The sequence below is a fragment of the Hylobates moloch genome, unplaced genomic scaffold (assembly GCF_009828535.3).
Source record: "Hylobates moloch isolate HMO894 unplaced genomic scaffold, HMol_V3 SCAFFOLD_1, whole genome shotgun sequence".
Taxonomy (NCBI): domain Eukaryota; kingdom Metazoa; phylum Chordata; class Mammalia; order Primates; family Hylobatidae; genus Hylobates; species Hylobates moloch.
In genome coordinates, this window is record NW_026652276.1 from 16,308,880 (window position 1) to 16,332,384 (window position 23,505).

Genomic DNA, 23,505 nt, shown 5'->3' on the forward strand with positions numbered 1-23,505 from the left:
AAAAAAAAAAAAAGAGGGCAGAGGAATAACAGTTATACACACACACACACACACACACACACACACACACATGAATGTTCATTGTAGCACTATTCATTGTAGCTGCAAAACAGAATCAATCTGAGTATTCATCAACAAGATAATGATTAATTACTTGGCTGTACACTTCTCTCTGTTAAAGTTGTTTCTTGACAAATTGCACACCATGGAAATTAGTTACAATAGAAGAAGTGAAAATACAAAACACAAGACTCTATGCACTATGATGTCAATTTTGCAAATATGCAAACACATACCTGTTATTCATTTGTGTGTCTTAACCTCATATACTTATATGCAAAGCATTTTTTGTATAGGTATAGTAGGAAAAACTGAAGCCACAGGAGATTTTTTTTTGTAGAATTTATGGACTGACTCTATCTCCAGGCATTTATTGGTATTATTCAATAGGCACTGAAGATACTGGTTGTTTTTGGCTAAAGGCACCTGAACACCAATGAGAGAGAAAGGAGAGACAAGGATGATGGAAGAGACGGCACATACCTCATAGGCATCTGATCTCCTGGACTGCCTATGAGAATCTGTGGAAAGATTAGGCCAGAAGGCCAAGGGGCTTTCATGAGGGACTAGGAAGCCCATGTGACAACGAACACTGCCTAGTTGAAGAAAGGACCATGTGGCTCTCTGAGGCAAACGTGATACTTGGTACCCTAGGGGCTCAGAGAAGCTTGCTGTGGAGAAAGGAGAGTGGGGCAGAAGAGAAGCTATGGGACCTGGTGGAACTCCTCTCTCAAACTGGTCACTGGCAGCATTGGGAATCTTGAAGTGTTTTCCACATTTGCTATGTAAAGATCTGAATGTGCCTGTGCAATGAGCTGAATGTTTGTGCTCCCCAAATTAGAATGCTGAAAACTTAATCCCATAATGATTGCATGTGGAGGTAGAAAGGGAAGGAGAGCAGTGCTTTCATGAATAGGATTAGCGTCCTTCTAGGAAGAGGCCAGGGAGGCCTTTCTGCCCTTTGAGCATACAAGGAGAAGTCGGCAGTCTGCAACCCAGAAGTGGGCCCCAACAGAGCTCTCAGGCTTCCAGCCTCCAGAACTGTGAGAAATAAATTGCTGTTGCTTATATGCCACCCAGGCTATGGTGTTTTGTTATAGCAGCCCCAACTGATCAAGATAGCTTGTGTCAAGGCACACTTAAGGCTACTTTCCCGCCATGGAATTCTCAGGAGTAACTCAGGCAAGCTGACTCTACTAAATTCAGTAAGGCCTAAAGAGCTGGTGAGAGCTGGTGTTAATGTGACCTAATTTATATTCATAGACCAGCAAGGAGGCTGGGATATATTTGATTTGTATGTTTCATGGCTGAGAAATAACACAGGCAGGTAAAGGTAAAAACTGGAGATATTAAGTAGAGTTTAAGATTATAGTATGCACACACATACACACACAAATACATAAATTCATATTCATTGGAAGGAAATTCACCAAAACGTTAAAAATGATTATAAGCTTTTTCTTGATATTTTCCTGAATTAAAATGTCCCCTTGATAATCAAATAATAATACCTTTAATTGTATAAATAGTATAAGAAAATATAACTTTTAGATATATTTCTGGGCAGAATAATTTTTGAATAATTTGAAGCTTTAAAGGATTAAAAAAACTCATATATTGCCTTCCCTTTCTGAATCATCAGAAATACATTCTTCTGGAAGTTTGACAACATATCAATAAATAACCTTCCCCTCAATTCTTCTTTTCTGGGACTTCAGGGTGAGAGGCAGGATTATGTGGCCCAGTGGAGAAGGCACTTGCCCCTGGGCATGCTGACCTGAACGTACTATCTGAAAGAGATTTCTAGGTGACGTGGGTATGGCGTGTTTTACCTTCAGTCCTCTCAGGGGGTTTCCCGCTCTTACTGGCTGCAGTGCTGCTGACCGTCTCTGATGAGGTGCTCAGCTTGGTGCTGGGGTCCCTCTTGGGCTTGGGTGGTGGTTGTCTCCGTGAGCCACAGCTGCTGTCATCGTCTGTGCCCCCAACCGAGTGCAGTGACTGTGATCTCACAGAAAAGCCACTGGAGCAAGGATGGGGAAGTCTGTCCTGAGGAGCAGGCATTGTCATGAATCCCATGCGGAAATGTTTGCCCACGTAACTCCCTTCGTGGCCTCGCCCTACTTCTCCACCTATGCTGTAAAAGAAAGCAGACCAAAAACCATGAAGATAAAAGGAACCAGGATATACAAGATCATACATGTGAGCATATTTCTAATAGGGAAAATTTCAAATCTTCATTTTAGTCCGGTGAAAGGCTGCCTTTTAAAACAAACTCAAGTAGGATGAAAGCATTCTAACTTTTGTGTTAAATTTTGTTTTCCCCAAAGGAAAGAAAAAATATTGCATAGAACACTTATCTTCAGTCACTTTATATTTACTTTGAGGTAAATCTTATCAGTGGCTTAAAATGTAAACAAGAATTCCATGACTATGACTCAGATTCCTTTTGATGTGCAATTCAGCCCTAGTGGTCAGCACTTGAGACTCTTGTCCACTTCATCAAAACCATTCCTGCTTTTATCTGCTTAATATATTGGAGAAAATGAAACAAAAAACAATAATAAATGTTCTGTTATGAAAGAAAGAAAGAAAAGAAAGAAAGAAGAAAGAAAGAAAGAAAGAAAGAAAGAAAGAAAGAAAGAAAGAAAGAAAGAAAGAAAGAGGGAGGGAAAGAGGGATAAAGAGAGAAAGAGAAAGAAAGAAGAAAGAAAAACAAAAAAGGAAGGAAGGAAGAGAAAGAAAGAAATAAAAGAAAAAAACAAAGCAAAGCAAGACAAGCAAAGCAAGATGGGATGAAGGAAGGAAGGAGGGAATGAAGGAAGGAGGGAAGGAAGGAGAGAAGGAGGGAAGGAAGGAAGGAAGGAGAAAAAGTAAAAAGCAAAGGAGAGGAAGGGAAAGGAAAGGGGAAGGCAGGAAAAGAAAGGAAGGAGGGAAGGCGGGAAGGAAAAAGAGAAGAGAAGAAGAAAGGAAGAAAGGCAGGGAGGGAGGGAGGGAGGGAGAGAGAAAGGAGGGAGGGAGGAGAAAATATTTGCTTAAATTGGCGAAAGTATTGCCAACCACTCTCAGTCCTCCAGAATCTTCAGTTACATTAGAAACAGTTCTACTAAGAAATCAGACACACAGAATGAAACAGCAACATTGAGTAAAGAAGTGTAGCTTAAATATCGTTTCATCCTGAGATGATTCTAATACTTCATAAATATTCAGTGTATGCAAAGTTTCCAAATTTAAGGTTCTTAAGTTTTACATAGGAAAGTTTGAACAAAAATATTAAAATATAAGAAATCCCCTCTAATTTTGAAACTCAAGCAATTATTTAGGAAATGACTCTTGGGCCTCTGTCTATGCTATTAAGTAATAGTGACTCCTTTATGAAGAGAAGGGACACAAATGTGAATGTAAACTTTTAAAAGGAAGATTTTTCTAGAGTTTCTTTTTATCTATGAAGTTCATTCACCAAGAGTAAACACAATTTTTTAAAAATACCATTACAAAATATTTGACTAATTTTCTTAGATATGTTTGAATGGTAAGAAGTACCTCTGGGTATATGAAGTTTGGAAGCTTGCTGAGTCTACCTTTCCAGATATGTAAGTTTATTCAGATCTTCATTTAGTAAAACTAATTTTGGCTGGCTCTGCTTTCATAATATGGTGGAATTTTGTATCTTTCATATTGTTACAATGTTTGTTATAATTTTAACATTCCAGTAGGAACAATAATGAAAAATGAGATTGTCTTTTCCTTCTTCAACTGGGGACTTATGACAATCACATGTCCTTTTGGGGATACAGACAAGAAGAATTTAACAAGAACATTAGATTCTTGATTCTGGCCTTTAACACCAATGATAACTTGCCACTCAACCCAAAATATTTTATATGTATTTTTTTCTGAATATTTTCAGTTGATATTCAGACACTAAGCACGGAGTACCATATTTGCAATAAAGGTGTTTGGAATTTCAGTGCATTAAAAATCAACAGTATCCAGAAGCATGAATGGAGTCCAAGTGATGGCTAAGGGGCAGTGTTCACATCATAGCCGAAAGTATCCTAAACTCAGTGCAGTGTTTTTATGTGTTTTATTCTCTGTCTCTGTCTCTCTCTCTCTCTCTCTCTCATTCTGTGTGTGTGTGTGTGTGTGTGTGTGTTTTAAAGAATGGCAATTAAGACATACATTAGAAGCTTATCCAAACAGAGTGGTTTGTGAAAAATGAAGAATTTGAGAAAGGATGGGGTAGTGGACGTGACGGGCAGTCTTGGTATAGGAAGGTCTATCTTCAGTTTGTGATGATTGTGGCTTTGGATGATATATTTGATGTAATCTAACTTTGCTTTCAATTATTTTTCATCCTAATGTCTTTTGTTCATTTCTGTTTCATCACTATACAAAAGGTGCTTTAAGGATTTATTTAGCCAGTCATCCCATTTCTGGTAACACAGCCACCTGGGGAAATTTATGCATGTGTTAATGCACATGGGCATTTATGAGAGTTACTAAAAATAATTCTATCAGCAATTTCTCAGTGACTTTTGACCTAAATGGAGCCTGAACCTTTTCCCGGACTGATAATTTACTCTGCTTCTTCATTTCAGAATTATCTTTTTTAACAGCACACAACAACTTAATCTAACTCTATCTGCTTTGGTTCATATACGCCTTTTACACACACACACACACACACACACACACACACACACACACTAGCATTTCTTTCAAGAGAAACTCAATGCATGCTTCAAGCACTGGCAGGTACCACTGCAAGTTTAGTTTGACCAGGCCGTAAATGCAAGATGAAGAAATAGGACAAAAACAAATTTGGATTCAAAGACCATTGTTCAAGTCAAGGCTAGGGACAAACAGTAAAGGTGATGGCACATCTAGGCTCAAGAGACCCGGAAAGATTATTAGTCCAAGGCAAACTGAAGATTGAGAAGTGCAGCATTCAACTAGTTTCTGAATTTGCTAGGAACCTGTGGAGTTTTTTAAATATACAGATTCTCAGACTCCATATGAAGGGCAATGATTGAATCATACCTGTTGAATGAGAATCTCTGTAGGTGTAGAAGATGAATTTGTGTTTTTAAAACTATATCCAGATGTTTCTGATGTAGCTAATCCAACACCCACCCACCCCCCACCCCCCTCCTCTGCCCAGAAATATTAAGAACAATAGTTAGGGCCATTAATGAGTAGATACATCAATTAGAAGCAATCAGGAAGAGGCAAATACTAGGCAAAATATCACGAATGAGAAAACTTACAACCTATTAGCCAAATCTTACTGGGTTATCCTGCAGTAACAAACCATCCCCAGTCCCTAATGTTTTTTAATGATATAAGTTTGTTTCTTGCTTGTATGAATGCACATCAACTGTGGCTCTGTTTCACATATCTTATTCACCCCAGGATGTATCCCCATTGGGACTTTTTCTCCTGGCAGAGAAGGAAAAACACCAACTAACTTATATAATGTCTCTCCTGGCTTCTGCTCAGATGTGGCTTATAATCTTTCCATCACTCTCCACTGACTAAAACCAGTCTTGTGGTCAAGCTTGAGGTCAGTGGCCTGGGGACATATTCTCCTCCAATAAGTACTGCAAGTCATATGGCAATATATGGGGATGCATATTCCTTGTACAGGTAGGAGATCAAATACCTGGCAGCTGTGATGGTATGCAACTGAGATCTCTTAAGAGAGCACTTGCCATGAGGAATGAAGTTAGCTGACAAGACAACAATGATCCATTGAGTACTTTATGTTTCCAATCCCTGTAACTCTGGACTCTACAGAGTTAAAAGGTCCAGGTCCCCAAAGAGAGCACACTCTTTCTAGAAGACACAGCAAGTGTCCCATTGAACAACTTAGAGCTGCCCCTTGGGCAATTTGAACACCCCTTGTATAGTGGGTAACAGGCAACAAGAAGCTGATCATGGTGGTGTACACCTGTTTCCCAGACACTCTGGAGACTGAGGTGGGAGGTTTGCTTGAGCCCAGGAGTTCAGACCTGCAGTGGGCTATGATTATGCCACCGCACCACTCCAGCCTGGGCAACAGAGCAAGACCCTAGCTCTAAAACAAACAAACAAAACAGAAGTATCGTTGCCATTGTGGAAGATATCCTTGATCCTGGTCAGCAGGAGGTAAGGCTGATTTTATGCAATGGGGCAGAGAGAAGTATGTGTGAAACCAAGGTTATCCACTTGGGTGCCTCTTGGTACTGTCTTGCCCAAATGTGACTTTGAAAGGTCATACGCAGCAACCCTGGCCCAGAAAGGTTATGGTTACCAGGGGCTCCAACTTCTCATGAGTGAGAGATTAGTCTCTCCACCGAGTAAGCCACTGAGACAAGTGGAAGTGTTTCCTGAAGGTGGGGTGAATTTAGGATGAATGATGGAGGAGGGAGATGACGAGAACCAGTCGTAGCTCCCATACAAACTGCAGTGATGAGGGCTGTAGTTTGTCTCACTAACTGCACGCTTCCAAGTTTCCCCTCAAGAAGAGCCAGAAGGGAGCCAGGAGAGAACTGTTCCCCAAACCGGCAGGAGAAAGACATCAGCTGAGTCTAGGGAGTGAACTGTGGCAGCCATGGAGGTGTGTGGCTCAGAAGTCCCTCAAGAGAGAACCTCCTCTGAGGGTAGCAGTCAGCTGACAGCTGACAGCTGCCGTCTCCCAAATCTGGCGCAGCATTTTAGTTGAGGCTATGTTGTCCATGGGCAGCTCCTAGACAACGGATGAGCACAATGAGGTATTACACCTGGTTACTTCTTCCCAGATTCAGGCAACCTTTATGGCTGGCTTTCCCTATTGCACTGGTCAAGACCTTCCTTCTCATCACTGCACCACAGTCTGATGATCGTCCTATTCAATTGCTTTTCCTCCCCCCTCAACTTTTACAGGTGCTAGACCTGCATTGTGATCTGAGGTTTGTCCTGCCTCTTCTGCTTCCTCCTTCTTTATCTCTCACAGGCATTCTTCCCAATAAACCTCCCAGACTTCTAACTCTGTCATGGTGTCTGCTTCCTGGGAGACCTGAACTGACGTACTTGGGAACAATTCCTCTGGCATTCAGAAACCAAAGAAGCAGGGAAAGAGAAGGCGTCACGACAAATGGAAGACCCCAGAAATAAGGAATGCCTGTGAAAATAGGTCATTCTCCTGCTTCAGACTGAGCATTTAAACGAGGCTTAGAGCATTTAAATGAGGAGTTAGAAGCTAACTGCACTATAAGAATATTTGGCTGGAAGTGAAAGTTATGTGGGCTAAAGAAAGAGTCTTGTTGCAATAAGACTCCAACACTCAAGATAGATTAAGCCTGACACATCTCATGTTATAAAAATAAAAACAAGTTTCATAATCCTGAATTTAAACAAGTATGCTTTTTCTCATATAATGAAGGCAATGTTGTGAGATCTACTTGTCTCTTGGTTAGTTATTCCATTACAAAACACAAAGTGTAAAATATTATCTAAATCAAGGAGGGTTATTTTTCCAGAAGTAATTGATGCAATGTTTGTAAATATCTCCACCAAACAAATTATTGGCTAGTAGACAGGCCTGGACATTTGTGCACTGGAACCATGGAGTTATAGACTATCCCAGAGCCATTATTTAGCAGCTGTATAACATTAGCTACTGAATCCCTAGGGCCATTTCCTTAGCTGTTTAATAGCGGCATTGGCCCCGTCAAACTGGTATCAAATTTACCTGATTTGCTGCATACGAAGCACTTAGCAGTCTGATACATAAAATGCAGTCAATAAATTTAGCCTTAAAATTCCTACATTTATTTAAGTCTTTTCCTACTGAATTTTGCTTACAGGGTAATCATTTGCATTATAAGGCCATGCCTGTAAAGCATGCCATATGGTACCATGTAACCTCAAAAAAACTTCACACAAAGAAAGTCAAAATAAAATCCTACATTTAACTCAAGGTATCAAGATAATCTAGGCAACTATACCCCTCACGTTGTTAACTTTCTTAAATACTTGCATCAATTTTTCAAAGCACCTGCTGATTAGGACCGATAAAGAAAGGTACAAAACAAGCACTTCAAAACTGCTCTGACAACGCTAATCGCCAGTTTGTTCCTTGTCTTGCTGTCTGCTTGAAATCCATCAGCATTGATGTTGTGTATTTCCTTATGAGAACTGCTTCCTTTCGAAGACAAAAACAAAACCCATGAGAAAGGCGAGCTGCTGAGGTGAGACATCATCTTCAAAAGTGACAGGGGTGTTGCTTCTGCATGCAATTTTGAGGCAAACATGTCAATATTTTGTAGTAGAGTTATCTTTGCTAAGCATTGGGAAAAATATAATCCCACTCCAGATAGATAATGATGATGACAATGATGTAGACTGATAGCTAGATAATGATTGATAGATAAGTAGATAAAGATATTGATCCTCTTTTATGCACATCCAGAAATTTGAGATACAAACTGAAGGATTGCCTAGAAGTTTGCTCACATGAATAGTTCTTTTCTGTAGTGATATTTTGGAGCTGAGCTCAGAAACCTGTCTCTGAAACTGATTCATACTCTAGTATATTTCTACCTTTGCAAACCATTTAGGATTTTTTGTGTTAAATTTTCAAAAAGATGTTTTTATCTAGTATCAGGGAAAGGGCACGTTCAACCATAAATTAAATGGGGGAACATCTAAAAGGGAAATGGTGGCGGTTACAGCTGTAAAGAAGAGGATGAGATTTGCCTGTGGGCAGGTGGGCCACTGTCACCTGTTAACTCTTAGATTCTTTCATGTGGGCATTTCACTGTGAATGAATAGAAAGAAACTAATATTTACACTTTCTTCAGGAAAAGTATGATTTAAAAAGTTTATATTTGATGCTGCCTCCCTATTGCCTTCTCTTTAGGTGCTCAAAGCTAAATGCTCACTTTGTGCTGCCCACTGAACATCCTCCTGGCCCATCCTACCAGAAGGATCCCTGCTCCAGCACAATGGCCTTTTCTAGGTATCAGGACCAGCTAGGCTGAGCTGTGCTCATGGAAACTGGCCATTGAAAGAGCCACTAGTAACACCTCTTCCTATTTGACAAGGAAGATGCCTCAACTCAAAGTCAGACTTTTAAGAGAGAGGCATAATTAGGTACATCTGCTTTGACTTTTGGCAGATGGAACTTGTCATACAATTCATCATATTCACACACTCTCCACAGCCCCATCGACCTTGAGTACCAATGGCTGGTCACATTCACTTACCCCCCGATTCATGAAAGCAGGCATTCTGTCTCGTTGCTCACCACTGTAGTCACTAGCACATATTTGTTTTACAAGGAAAAATGAATAATGGAAGTCAGTCCACTTTGGAGATAGCCTAATAGAAGGATTAGTTAAAAAAATTTGTGAACATATTTCACTTTTGCTTCCCAGGGATGAATTCTCCTTTATCTTTGCAATGGAAATTCCTGTAGGGAATCTTTTTTTTTTTTTCTCTCAGTCCACCATATTGCTCAGTCTCAGCCAAACAAACGTTGGGTCACCCGATCCATCGTGACTATTTTAGGAACTGGCAAAGTCCTCAAGGTGGTCCAATCGGAGTGAACCCAGGGCTTGCATGAAGCTGCACTGGCCAGAAGTCTGGACCTGCTTCATCCTTCTTCCCATTATGAAGGAAGATAAGTGGGACCAGGTCTCCAGGCCTTGAAGAAGATCTGGCTATAGCTATGTCTGCAGCTAGAATAATCCCAGAACTGTTCAGGTATGTCAACTACTAAATTCCATTTTGTTAAAGCCAATTATATTTGAGTTTCCTGACAAATGTATTGAGAAAAGTCCTCAATGAACCAGTATAATAATCTGCAGACAGTAGTTACTAAATAAGAGCTATTGGCTAACTTTTATCAGAAAATGCAACTGGTGTCAGGGATAGACTGAGGATGATACAACACAGGAAACAAATGCATCCCACTTTATTATTTGAAGAAATCCCTCCTATTTAACACTATGAATAAAAATAATTAACTGCTTTATATATTTGCGCTATATATAGTTTTTAAATCAGGAAGTATACTTGGATATGAAAACTTGGCTTCAGTAAAATTAAACTGTGTTCATATTTTCTTCCAAATTGTTCACTCACCATTACCCTTAATGTCTTCCCTGAGCCACACATGCTCATTCAAAACCATAATTTGTGGATTTCTTGCCTTAGGCTCAAACACTCATTTTCACCACTTCATATCCTCAGTGATATCTATTTTCTACTTTATGCACCTAATATTTTAAGTCTCCTAGTTTTTTTCAGACATTAATTTCCTGTGTCTGGCTCTTTATTGATACTTCTTGGATATGAAGGTCAAGTGTTAAAAGTGGGATTTTTACACATCTTTTCATTAACTGCTGTGATGAACTGTTATAGAAAAACAAAATAAAATGACAAGAAAAAAAACAAAACTGTCCTGAAGAGAAAGGACTCAGTTTCTATTAGTTCCAGATATTATACTTTAAGATGATGATGATGATTTTTTTTTTTTTCGAGATGGAGTCTCGCTCCATCACCCAGGCTGGAGTGCAGTGGTGCAATCTCGGCTCACTGCAACCTCTGCCTCCCAGGTTCAAGCAATTCTCCTGCCTCAGTCTCCCAAGTAGCTGGGATTACAGGCACACATCACCATACCCAGCTAATTTTTGTATTTTTAGTAGAGACGGGGTTTCACCACCTTGACCAGGCTGGTCTCAAACTCCTGACCTCGTGATCCACCTGCCTCGGCCTCCCAAAGTGCTGGGGTTACAGGCATAAGCCACCTTGCCTGGCCTAAAATGATATATTTTAAATATCAAATATGTTCTTTCTCCTTGGTAGGAGATTTCACCTCTGCCAAAATGCAGTTATCTTAGAATTTGAGATATGTAACTAACCAACTTATTTACTAGCTATCCAATTATAGGTAGAAGACATATATTTTATGAACTTCAATTAGCTTATTTTTATAAAGAAACACTTTCCAGGGTTGTTACAAAGTAAAATGAGATAAGACATTTTAAAATAGCCTATCAAGGTGGCTGATAAAAGTACAGGTGCTATAGACTGAATGTTTGTCCCCCCTGCTCCCCCACCCCAAATTCATGTGTCGAAACCTAATCCCCAGTGTGATGGTATTTGCAGATGGAGACTTTGAGAAGTGATTAAGTCTTGGGGGCAAAACCCTCAGAATGCAATTAGGGCCCTCATTAAAGAAATGCCAGAGAACTCTCTCACCCCTTCTATGGCGTGAGGACACAGAGGAAACAGTCATCAATGAACCAGGAGGCAGGACCTCCCCAGACACTGAATCTGCCATCAGCTCGAGCTTGGATTTTCCAGCTCCCAGAACTGTGTGAAATAAATGTCTGTGGTATTTATCCTAGCAGCCTGAGTGTACTATGACAGGAGGCTGGACAAATGTTAATTTACCTCCCCTTCCTTCCTGACTTACCTAACTCTGTATCAATTTTTATCTTTTATCTGTATCAAATTTTATCTTTCTGTTCCCAGTCATCAAATAGCCATTTTTAATAAGTTTCCACCCTAGAGCACCATGAAGGAAAACATACTCTAATCATATTAATACATTTTGTTTATTTTTGTAAGAGGGCTTCAACAGTATTGTCACGCAATATACTTCCAAATCCAGATAGTAAATGAAAAGAAAAAGTCAAGAAAAAAAAAACATAATTATCAGCTGGACATAATTATAGAGTTGTGCAAATCTATTGAATGGATTTTATGGTCATCTGTATCAAACACCATGATAATTTAAGATTTTTATGAATGTTAGAGCTTAGGGTAATCATGGCTAGGGAGTTATGCTTGAAAAACAAGCACACAACTTATTTATCACAAAGTGCTATTGCCAAGAGTTTGAGGTTAATATTGCTGCCCATTAATGTGATGCTTAATTATAATAAAGTAAGGAGGTTACAGAGGGAAGTAGAGAGATTTTTTAACCTCTATCAAAGTTCCTTTTCTTCATTTCTGAGTTTCTAAAGAGGCAGGACAGAAATATAATGCTTATTAAAGCCAGAATAAATTCTATGGAACATCTTTAAGAGACTTATTTTTACTTAAAACATGACAAGTGCTTTTAAGATTAACATATGTTATTATCTACGGTACTTTGGAATCTAAAATTAAAACATTCCTCATTTCTATACATAAGACTCTTCTACTCCTTGAAGTGTCATGGCCTAAAGAGAGGGTATATGGAAAATAAATTATAATATTCAGATTGAACTTAGAATACAGTTTACAGAAGTTCACATCGTGGGAGATCTTTTCCAAAAATTCAACCAGAGGAGGGGAAGTTCTGGAAAATATATTTTATTTGTGTCTTCAAAACTGACATAAGCTTTGAATATGGTTTGAGAACATGCCAAGTTTTTGGAAATGAGTTTAGCTAACCATATGTGGCTCATTTTTTTCAACCTAGAAGTAGAAACTAGAAATATAGAATAACATACAATGGCCTTGAACCTCCCGAGCAGAAGGCCTTAACTTAATGCCAGTTTAAAGTATAAAAACTGGTTTAGCTTTCTAAAGGTACAATTTTTAAGGAGGACAAAACAACTCTGTCTTGAGGAATTTATTTACTCACTATTTATTTACAAAATATCCAAGTGTCTATAGTTTGTCAGGCAGTGAACAGCAGAGTGGTCAGGGTCCTCAGAAAATCACAGGCTCTTGAACCCCTATGATTTCAGCACCTTGTGATCAGATGTTCTCTCACAAGAAGTATAAGGTAGGTGCAATGGAAGAACAAGTCCTGGGGCCCTAACCACCACCAAAGGGCTGGGAAGCCCCATGGGAAGATGTGGCTTTTCAGCTGATGCAGATCATGAGTAAGACGTCATCAGATGAAGAGAGAAGTGGAAGGAAGAAGCGGATTTGTGAGCTGGCAGTGGGGATCTGTAGAAATTGAAAAATTGTCAGTATATTTGGGCAAAACTTAATTGGACCTTGTCTGTCTTGTATTTCCAATGGCTGGAACAGTGTTTGGCCCAAAGGAGCAACCAATAAGTATCAATTAAACAAATGAATGTATACATATATGTTTGGGAATAGTTCAAGAATAACTCACAGGTTTCTTAAGCAACAGAACGGATGATACTATTATTTAATGACATTCTTCTCTATTTCCTTCTTCAGTGGCCATTTTCTCAATTTATGATGAAGGAGAAAGGAAAAGTCTGTGACTACTCATACACTATTAATTTTTGTCCCTGTTGGAACCAGTAATCTGAATGCAGAGATCAGCTTAATCCCCTTCTCTCCATCTCTACCGCTCAGCTTTGGTTTAGGTGCTCATCACTTCTTGGCTAAATTAATGCAATTGCCTCTTAGCTGATCTTTCTCTACAGTGCTGCCAGATTTATCCTTCTAAATGCAGATTTGCTCATGTCACTCTCTAAATTAAAACCCTTTGATAGCTCTTCCATTTCTTTGGACTAAAGATCCAAACTTTTAAGTTATACTCATGGTCTTTTAAGGTCTGGATTCTATGCCAGTTCTCATCTGCAACATGTTCCCTTTCTGACCTCAAGAATTCTCTAATGGAACATGTTCCTGCCTTAACATTGCCAAAGGACTCTATGCTCCTCCATGTGATAGCACCTCCTTTATCACACCCTTCAGGTGTGTTCTCTGAGTTGATCTCCTCCACTGGTCTGTGAGCTCCTTGAGAGCACAGACCATGCATTGTTTGTAGCAAGTGGAAAGTGGGTAGAGATAGTGGGAGAGAGAGAAAGATGTGACCCAATAAAAACTGCTAGGTAGATGCAGAAACTTTTCTTTTTGAACTATTTTGGGATTGGCATTTTCGAACTCTCATTGGAAAGAAAAACTACAATGATACTATGAGGCTTAGGTATGATTAGCTGATAATTGCTTTCACTGTTGAAACAAACAAAAAAATGTATGATGGAATGCTGTTTTCCGATATCCCAACGGCCAATTCGAAAAATTGAACATACAATTCTAGCTCTATCACAAACTAGTTCTGTGACCCCAGGCACATTAATTCATTCAGTTTTGTTATCTTCACCTCAAAATAGAGGCTACCAATAATATCTCTCTCTCATATTGTTTTATACATTATTTACATGCCTGAGATAACACAGTAGAAGCCTCTAAATTAATCATTATTTAACAAGTCCCTGGATTAGATATCATTCTCCTTCAACTTTGTAAACATCTTGATTGACACCAATGGCGTTTTGAATTCCAGAGTCAAGAGGCTACTCTCTGGTTTGTCCATACACTTATGATCTGGAGACTAGATTGTATGCTTATGAGATCAGTTATGTTTACTCTCAAACCTTAAGCCAGTTTGAAGTTGGACCTAGAGGGAGAACACATGTTCCTATTAGTGAGAACTGTAAAGTCATGCCCTGGATTTGAGAAAGACCCAAACAACTCAAAGAAGTGGCAGATGCCATACTCTCCAGTATAATTTCAGTATGTTTTCTTCTCTGAAAAGTTTCGTATCAGTAATAAGGCAACTAGTTACTTTCTCAGCCCAGACTATCATCTATGACACAGTATTAGACACTGACACCACCCTTGAATGCTTCCTCTTTTACTACTGTTTTAGGGTACAAAACTACCAAAATATGTACCCCATTTTGCAAAATCTCTATTCTCCATAATATTGGAAGAAAGGGATTAGCATGACCCCAAACTATTTGTGGCATGAAATTTCACACCAGAAAAATGAGTTTTCTTGAAACCTGTACTTCCCAGGTATATTGCCATCTATTCATTGACCTTCTAGCAGAGAGATGGGGTGATTTGTCAAACAAAATCAGAAGACTGAGATAAAAAACCTTTCGTGTTAGCTGTCTTAAACCTACAGCATTCGCCCTTCCCAAACATTTGTAATATGTGCTTCTTCTGATAATAGTGTCTTAAGATTTAATGAAATAATGTTCTAAATTTCTTGAACAAAACAAGATCTAAAAGACTTTATAGAAAGTACCTGGAAATTGAAAATATTTGAGCACAGTGAAATACTTCTTGCAAAATATTCTGCTGAGGTCTCAAATATTTTACAGTTTAAAACAGAGTCATGGAGATGAAAGGGAAAAGCACACCTCAGACAGATCTGGAAATCCTAGCCATGTATTTACAGAATCATTGTGAAAAATGAACTATCAAGGAATAAAAATAAAAGTTTCATGTTTCATATCAATCCAAAAATAATTCAATGTCTTTCTAAATAATGAACGTAACTTAAACTTACCCTTCTTAAGAATTAAGATAATTCTGCAGTTACACGTAGTACACACCTCTTTATGACTGCAAGCTTTAGGAAACCTCGGTTTTGACAAATCTGAGCCTAGTCCCTCAGAATAATACCTCAAGGTCTATTCACTAACAAGATTCTCCAATGAGTGGTCCCTGGGTCTTTCTCCTCTACATCTTTCAACTTCTCTACGTCATTAACTATATTTTTTCCTCTGGTATGCTGACTCAATATTTCTTAACAATTTTTCCACATATATTATTCTTCCACTTTATTCTCCATCGTATATTCTTCATTGATTATTCTCATCAGCAATCCTAAACATTTCCAACTCCCCTTTCTTTAGCAATACTTAGCTCAAACATCGTGAGCTCCTGCTTCATCTCTTGTATTCTTTCTCTATTTCTCTCTCTCCCTTTCTCCTTCCCTTCTGCTATTTTTTCTTCTCTCTCATTCATTTACTAAATCATTCATTCATCTTTAATTCACAAACATCTATTGAGCATCTCTTTTGTGCCCAATACATTGTTAGCCGCCAGGGATGTACCTTTGAACAAGATGGCAAAGTCTCAAAAGGGGTTCTCAACTTCTTATCACTGTCCTTAAGTCACATTCTTTGTGTATCTGTTGTACTCTGGCTTCTACCACCAAAGAGTCTACTGAAATGGTTTTCTTAAAGCGGTGGCTCATACCTGTAATCCCAGCACTTTGGGAGGCCAAGACGGGCGGGTCACCAGGTCAGGAGATCGAGACCATCCTAGCTAACACTATGAAACCCCATCTCTACTAAAAATACAAAAAAAAAAAAAAAAAAAATTAGCCGGGAATGGTGGTGGGCACCTGTAGTCCCAGCTACTCTGGAGACTGAGGCAGGAGCATGGCGTGAACCCGGGAGGCAGAGCTTGCAGTGAGTGGATGGTGCCACTGTACCCCAGCCTGGGTGACAGAGCAAGACTCCATCAAAAAAAAAACAAACAAACAAACAAAAAACAAAGTAACCTTTTCCTTGCTAATGGCATAAATGAGAAAGTTTTATTTTTCTCTAGATTCTTCTCAATACCTTTAGAACCACTTTATCTCTTAGACCGCAGCTTCTTTCTGGAATGTCCTATTTCCTTGGCTTCCTAAATACTGTCCTCTCCTGCTTTTGCATTTTTCCAATTTGTCCTACTTGGTATTTCCACTGACTTCTCTTATTGCACCTCATGCTTCAGTGTAGGTCAAAGTTCTGTTTCCCCTTTTATGATTTTTCTGTGCTTGTCGTTGACAAATATCAATTTTTAAGACTTCAATGCTATCCTGTCCACATGATTTTCAAATCTAATATTCCATGGTTACCTCCATTCTGAGACATCTGTTTGCCCTCTCAACAAAATGCTGCACATTTCCAAATGAGTGTTCCTTTGACACCCAAGATTAGCATGTTCTAAACCAATATCATCGCCATCTCCCTTTTCCCTCTAATGAAACTTTGTCTTCAAAGCATCATTCTCTCAGTCACAGAGAACAAATGCTTCCAAGAAATTTGACACCTATATACTTCCTATATATACAGACACTCAAACTGTCAACAAATTCTTCCTCTTCTACCTAGATTTCACATCTGTTCCCTATTTTCCAAACCATCTACAAGGCTTTTTATTAACTTTTGATCCCAGCTACTAAATGATATTCTTACTTGGATTATTTGTCTCAGTTTTCCCCAGCAATAATGCATTCATTGACCTAAAAAAAAAAAGTCCTAAAAAATAAACGGGATCACATCAATCCTCCTCTTTAAAGTCGTCAGGATTATCCAAAATAAGAGTCCAGTTCCTCTGTAAGGAATTTAAGCTCTGCTTAATGTGGCCCAGCCTTCTTTCTTATCTTGTCATATCCACTCACATAATTCTTCCCTCCACTCCCCTGGGGTCTTTTCCCCTTCAAACTACACCTCTATTTAAAAAAAAAAAAAATCTCAAGTTATTCAGGGCCTAAACCAATGCCACTTCTTTCTTAAACTTTCATCAATACCTACTCTCTTCTTTAGTGAACTTCCTTCATATTGTCACTATTTGCCTTATATTACGGCTATTATATACAACCTTGACATTATACAATTTTTGAAGATAAAAGTCAAAATTTGCATGTTTCCTTTATCTCCCACGGCATCTAGTATAATTCTTTGAATGTAAAAATTAGCATGTAAATATTTATGGATTTAAATTATTTTAGACCTACATTAAAAGTAATACATAATTAATTATATTATTTCCAGGCATATATTAAAGAGTTACAGAAATTTTTCTTCAGTAGAATAAATCTAGAAGACCAAAATATTTTTAAAATAGAGACTTGGCTTGAATGGGAGTGAAGAGATAAAGTGAAATATAGATAATAAGTTATGTCATCCAGAAATTTCCAACCTCTAAAGGGAACCGAACTCAGTATCTCTAATTGAATAGTCAAGCCATACATTTTCCAGGAAGTGAAAAAATTCTATCATCTGTGTGTCTATAGAAAAAGACACTGTAGATCACACACACACATGCATGTACATGTACATTGTTTCCAGACAGAAAATTTCATTTCTAACACTGCTCCTAAATCATTGTGTGACCACTAGAGAATTCATTTCCCAATGGATTCATCCATTTATCCAATGAGGTGGTAACACCTTACCCCATGATCCCTCAGGATATTTGTGGGATTAAATGCATATATAAATCTAGGTCAGGTTTTATTCATGAAGTGTTTTTCCTATCTTAACAAAAAGCATTTTTACAAACATTTCTATTGGATACACCACCTTGACAAACTGATAAAGCTGAGAAGTGTCCTCTCTGGCATTTGTGAAGTCCATTAAAAAAGTCATGCCTTCGAGTTCTAAAAACCCAGCTTCCAGCCCTCATTCATGTAATCAGAGTGACATGTAAATGTGAATCCCTAGAGACACTACTTAAGAGCCAAATACTTATGCATGGATGTATTAGTTACTGTAAATAGAGTGGCCAGTGTGCTGTCTCTATGCACAACAGGTTGCAGATCTGCTTAATGTACCCAAATGTAATAATATGATAGATTGAAATATAGATGGCAAAATTACCTACGCAGAGGCCAGGAGCTTGGCTCCCTGTTTTTCTAGAATAGGTTTCCAGGAACAATGCACTTTCCCTGATTGGTTATCTTCAGACAAAATAATTGAATCTAATGCTCTGTGTCAATGAAGGCACTTGGATTATCCGCTTTATGCTGTAGCCCTAAGGGGTGTCAGGGTCCAGTGTTAAAATTTGCCTTTAATCAAACCTCATCTTCTCCTACACATCTTTATTCATAACTAATTAAAAGCTATTATCACAACATATTAGCAACAGTTTTAATGCTCACAATGCATCTAAAAATAAAAAAATAAAAATTCTCCATTACAATAGATGCAGTATCTTAGTTGGCCTCATTATAGTATTTATCATCTATTATTTGTTGCACACAACAGCATAATGAGCCAGTACTGTACAATAAAGATATACACCCCTCAGGGTTTACAGTTTAACTGACAGCACATTTAAATTTAAGATACACCCTATTAAAAACAAACCTTCCTGTACACATGGAAGGTGACCAGGGAAATTTAACTTCACAGTTTCCTTATTGAAAATAATTTCTTTTTTACTAAAGCCTGGTTCAACTTAAGGAGGACAATTAACTTAATGATTCTTTGGCAAAGGTTTTCTGTGGGGCTTTATTGTTTTTGTTTTTGTTTTTTCCATTTATAACTCATTTGTGGCCATCTGTTTCAGTTTTTTCTTAAAGAGTTTGCAAACCTTGGAAAATACAGGATTTGGATCAGGGTAGGAATCACCAAAAGATATTTTCATTGCAACCCATTTAGTTTAAAAAAAGGAGGATAAAAAATGTAAGTTGTAGGCTAATTTGGGAATGCATGAGACACAGTGTTAAATATACACATATTCCCTGGCCACACACTTTCTTGAAATCTTCTCCCTAAAGATATTTTTTTTTTCTTCCTGTCATAGCCACCACACTCAGGGCCACAATCTGGACCTTTTGATTACCAATAACCTCACTCCCTCTATAACCTCAATTTTAAGCATCTGTATATTTGACTATTATCACTTGCCTTTTCAGTTTGCTTCCTTTGTATGTTCAACCTTAGCTCTCCTTTGACCCCCTTTTGGAACTTCTTCTGTTCCTTGGTCTTGCAATCTTTTCTGTGTTTCTCAGTTGCTGTAAATCTTGTCTTCCTAAATGCGGCTTAAATTTTGTGATCAATCATCTCTATCACTCCCTCGTATATACCTTCAACATGCTTATCCTTGAAGTGGTAATGTGATGAGCACAGGTGTGTCAAATGCGGAGGTCAAGATCAGTTAATTCAGGTTCACAGCAGGTGGGGCTGTCATCGTTTGCAAGGATGACCTCAGCAACAAACCAGATTTGGTCTGCAGTCTTCTCATCTATCTTCCATAGCTTTACTAGGTCAGTCTACTGAAGATATGCTTAAAGGGAACATTCCTTTGCTCAAATCCTTGCAACAGCATTTTATTTTAAAATATTACATAATGTGGCAACACTGCACATGTTCAATCTTATTTTCTGCTACAATAATCACCAATATCTATTCTTGTGATTTTATGACCCCATAAAATCACAAATATCTGATTTATTAGTTAATTAATTAAACCCATAACTACTGAAGGCCTGTCTGTGCTAGACAGTGTGCTAGGCCCTAGTCATTCAACAAAAAAACAAATTATCTCTCCCCATAAAACATAGAGATTGGGGTAGAGCCAGGTGATTAAGATTGATGCTATAAAGAAAATAGAGTGATATGAAAGGGAAAAATAGGGAGGACCTCGTTTAGATGGGGGGATGAGTGAATAATGAATTCTTCTGACTGAACATATTCTTTCCATTTCTTTAAATCTCGCCTTACAAGATCGAGTCAATTAATCCTCCAGTCGAGTTCAATCTATTCTCATTGACAGCTGTTTTTGAAACTTCTGTCTTTCCTAACCCCTGAGAAGTACAAATAGAATAGATTTTTCCCCCAAATTCACTTCATAATGTTAAGTTTTTGTTTTTAAATAAAGTAAAAGTCTTGGGGTAGAAAGGCAATCAGTGCTGTTTCTTATACTCAGGTTTAACCTGTATAGGTCTCAACATGGTTCTGAGCATTTACAAGACTATTTTAGTAGAATAATTGACCAACTAATATTTTCTTGTAAATTATTAAAATAAGCACACATGTAAATTTTATGCAATAAAGTTATGTGAGCACTAATTAATTCAGCATAAGCAAATAAAACTGTTTGAATATCTTGTTGCCAAATTCAAAGAATTTGCATAAAGTTCATGCATTACTGGTCTTTACATACACTAGGGTAAGAAACACAGACATAAACTCTATAGTTTTTTATATCTTATGTTGAACATTCTTGTGAAATCCAAGAAAACAAATCTTCCCACAAGAATGGAGGTGAAAATGCAGCTGTGTTGTGTATATAAGCTGTGAGCAGCCACCAACCGATTCAACCTCTTTCTTTTTCTCTCTCCACTGCAATCCCCAAAGCATCATTAATAGTAAGAGTAAATAACCTTTCCATAGCCAATATCACCAAGCTTAGAAAAATTATAAAAATACCAAACCTTACCTTGAGATGACAAAAGCATATGGAAGGCCTATAAGCAAATCACTTCCTTCTAACCTGTCTCACACTCTCTAGGACCTAATTTTCTGGGAGGAATGAAATTGTATATCTTGATATCTGGTATCTTCTTTTAACAGCCAGGAGATAGGCTCTGGAGAAGAAATGAATGCTAAATGGGGATGAGAAGGTGAATCCAGCAGAACTGGTGGTAAAGCATTAGTGACTGGACCTATACAGTGAATGGGACTGGATGTGACTAAAAACACATGGCAACTGATTCATTCTTGCCTTATTAAGTCATCTTTGAAGTCAAGCAAAGTAATACTTCCCATTTCCCTGCAGAGGTATCAAGGCTATTCACAGTAAATCAGGTGACAGAAGGCTTGATTCACATCCAGTTTTGTGGGGAGACATAGTCATTGAGTAATTTGTCTTGCTCAGTGAAGGACAGTGATCTATGTGTCACATTAGGGGAACTGGCAGTGTTCCCATCAACTTGGATTTATAAAATATTTTTCTTCTTAAGAGCTCTTAATGCTGTCATACATTTTATGTGATGTGTTGCCACAGACACTTTCCCATTTTACAAAATAACTAAGTAGTAAAGAGTGTGAAACTAGAGAGAAGAGTGTAGCATTGGAGGTGAGATAAAAGAGATAATTGGACATCTCACGGTCATTGATTTGACTCATGGTCATTGTAAGAACCTTACTTTGAGTGGTTCAAGAAGTCATTAGGGAGATTTTTAGTTGTGTACTGAGGCTGGATTACAGTGGGTTGGCAGAGGTGCTTGTGCACATCTTTCCAACTCTGACGTGACTTCACATTGGTAGCTTAAAATCAACCACTGTGAAATATTTCCACCATGGAAATCAGCAAATGCCACTAATACAGTCTTTTTCTTTTTCCCTATAAAGATCATTGTTAAACTTTTCATTCATTTTGAATAAAACAGTGACATGATATGAACTACATCAGGTTAATAACAGGAGTGGGAAGTGAGGTCAGAGGCTGAGAAGTCACTTAGGAAGCAATTGCACAAATGCACGAATCCAGATGAGAGCCACCAGTGACTCAAACCAAGGCAGTAGTGGTAGAGACACTAAGTTACCTTGTAAATCTCCAGTCAGAAAAACAACTCTACCAATTGTTTTGAGAAACTATGGAAATTCACACATTTCTGTAAAATCTCCCATTTTTCCTTATGTTGGTCACCCTGTACATGTTAGATAAACATAAGTAAGCAAAGCTCCAGTTCACGATCCTGTATCAGCCATGCTTCTTGCTGAGGCAATGAATGGCAACATCACTATTCACTAACTTAGGCTTTGGGAATGCATTTTAAACAGACTTTTTAAAAAACATAAAAGTTGCTATACACTAGGTGTGGTAGCTCACACTTATAATCCTAGCACTTTGGGAGGCAGAGGTAGGCAGATCTCTTGAGCTCAGGAGTTTGAGACCAGCCTGGGCAACATGGGAAGACCCCTATCTTTACAACAAATACAAAAATTAGCCAGGTGATGTGGCACACACCTGTAGTACCAGCTATTTGTTGGGGCTGTGGCAGGAGGATCCTTGAAACTGGGAGGTAAGGCTGCAGTGAGCTGAGATGGTGTCACTGCACTCCAACCTGGGTGACACAGTGAGACCCTATCTAAAAAAAAAAAAAGGTTGCTATAAAAGATGTTATGTCAGCAGAGCCCACTTTCCTCTGCCAGGATACATTGATTTAGTTTGAATCTCCCCTCTAAATTTCATGTTGAGATGTAATTCCCAGTGTTGGATGTGGGGCTTCATAGGAGGCATTTGGATCATAGAGGCAGATCCCTCATGGTTTGGTCTTGTCCTCGTAATAAATGACTTGTCATGAGATCTGGTTGTTAAAAGTATGTGGCATCCTCCCCTTCTCCCTCTCTTGTACCCTCTCTCGCCATGTGACATTTCTGCCCCTATTTTGCCTTCCACCATGAGTAAACACTTCCTGAGGCCTCCCCAGAAGTCAAGCAAATGCCAGGGCCATGCGTGTACAGCCTGCAGAACTGTGAGCCAATTAAACTTTTCTTTATAAATTACCCAACTTCAGTATTTCTTTATATCAGTGCAAGAACAGAGTTACACAAACATGATGGAAATAACACCTAAATTATCAGAGCCCTTTACGTTTATGCCAAATACCTTTCATATGTGACAAGTTTATTACCATGTCCCTGTTTTGCAAATGGAAAGATGAGTTGCAAGGAGCTTAACTAACCAGTCTAAGTTCTCATAACTTGGAACTGAGTTGGTTTTGAAGCAGGCCCACCTATCCCCAGAGTTATTCAGTTATAGGACAGAACACACATGAATTCTTTAAAAGAAAAAAGTACATATTCTAAGTCTAGAGTCTTAGAATGTAAATATACTTCTTGACAAGATGGCTTGGTTATAACAGTGTTATATCTGATGGGTCTGACATAGATGCTTCCTACAATCAACAGGCAAAGGAACAGTCACCAGGACACATGGGCATTTGTTCTTCCAATCACACACCGGCCACATGGGCTATGG

At 38.4% G+C, this 23,505-nt stretch overlaps 1 protein-coding gene across 8 annotated transcripts in view; it reads right to left on the bottom strand.

Moving 5' to 3' along the window:
• Positions 1-23,505, bottom strand: part of NYAP2 (neuronal tyrosine-phosphorylated phosphoinositide-3-kinase adaptor 2) — a 335,656-nt gene that overhangs the window by 217,268 nt on the left and 94,883 nt on the right. For all 8 annotated transcript variants that reach the window (XM_058437901.1, XM_032754219.2, XM_032754214.2 and 5 more), the window contains one exon: positions 1,893-2,194. In XM_058437901.1, coding sequence (XP_058293884.1) covers positions 1,893-2,194 — 302 coding nt within the window. The remainder of the gene's footprint in view (positions 1-1,892; positions 2,195-23,505) is intronic.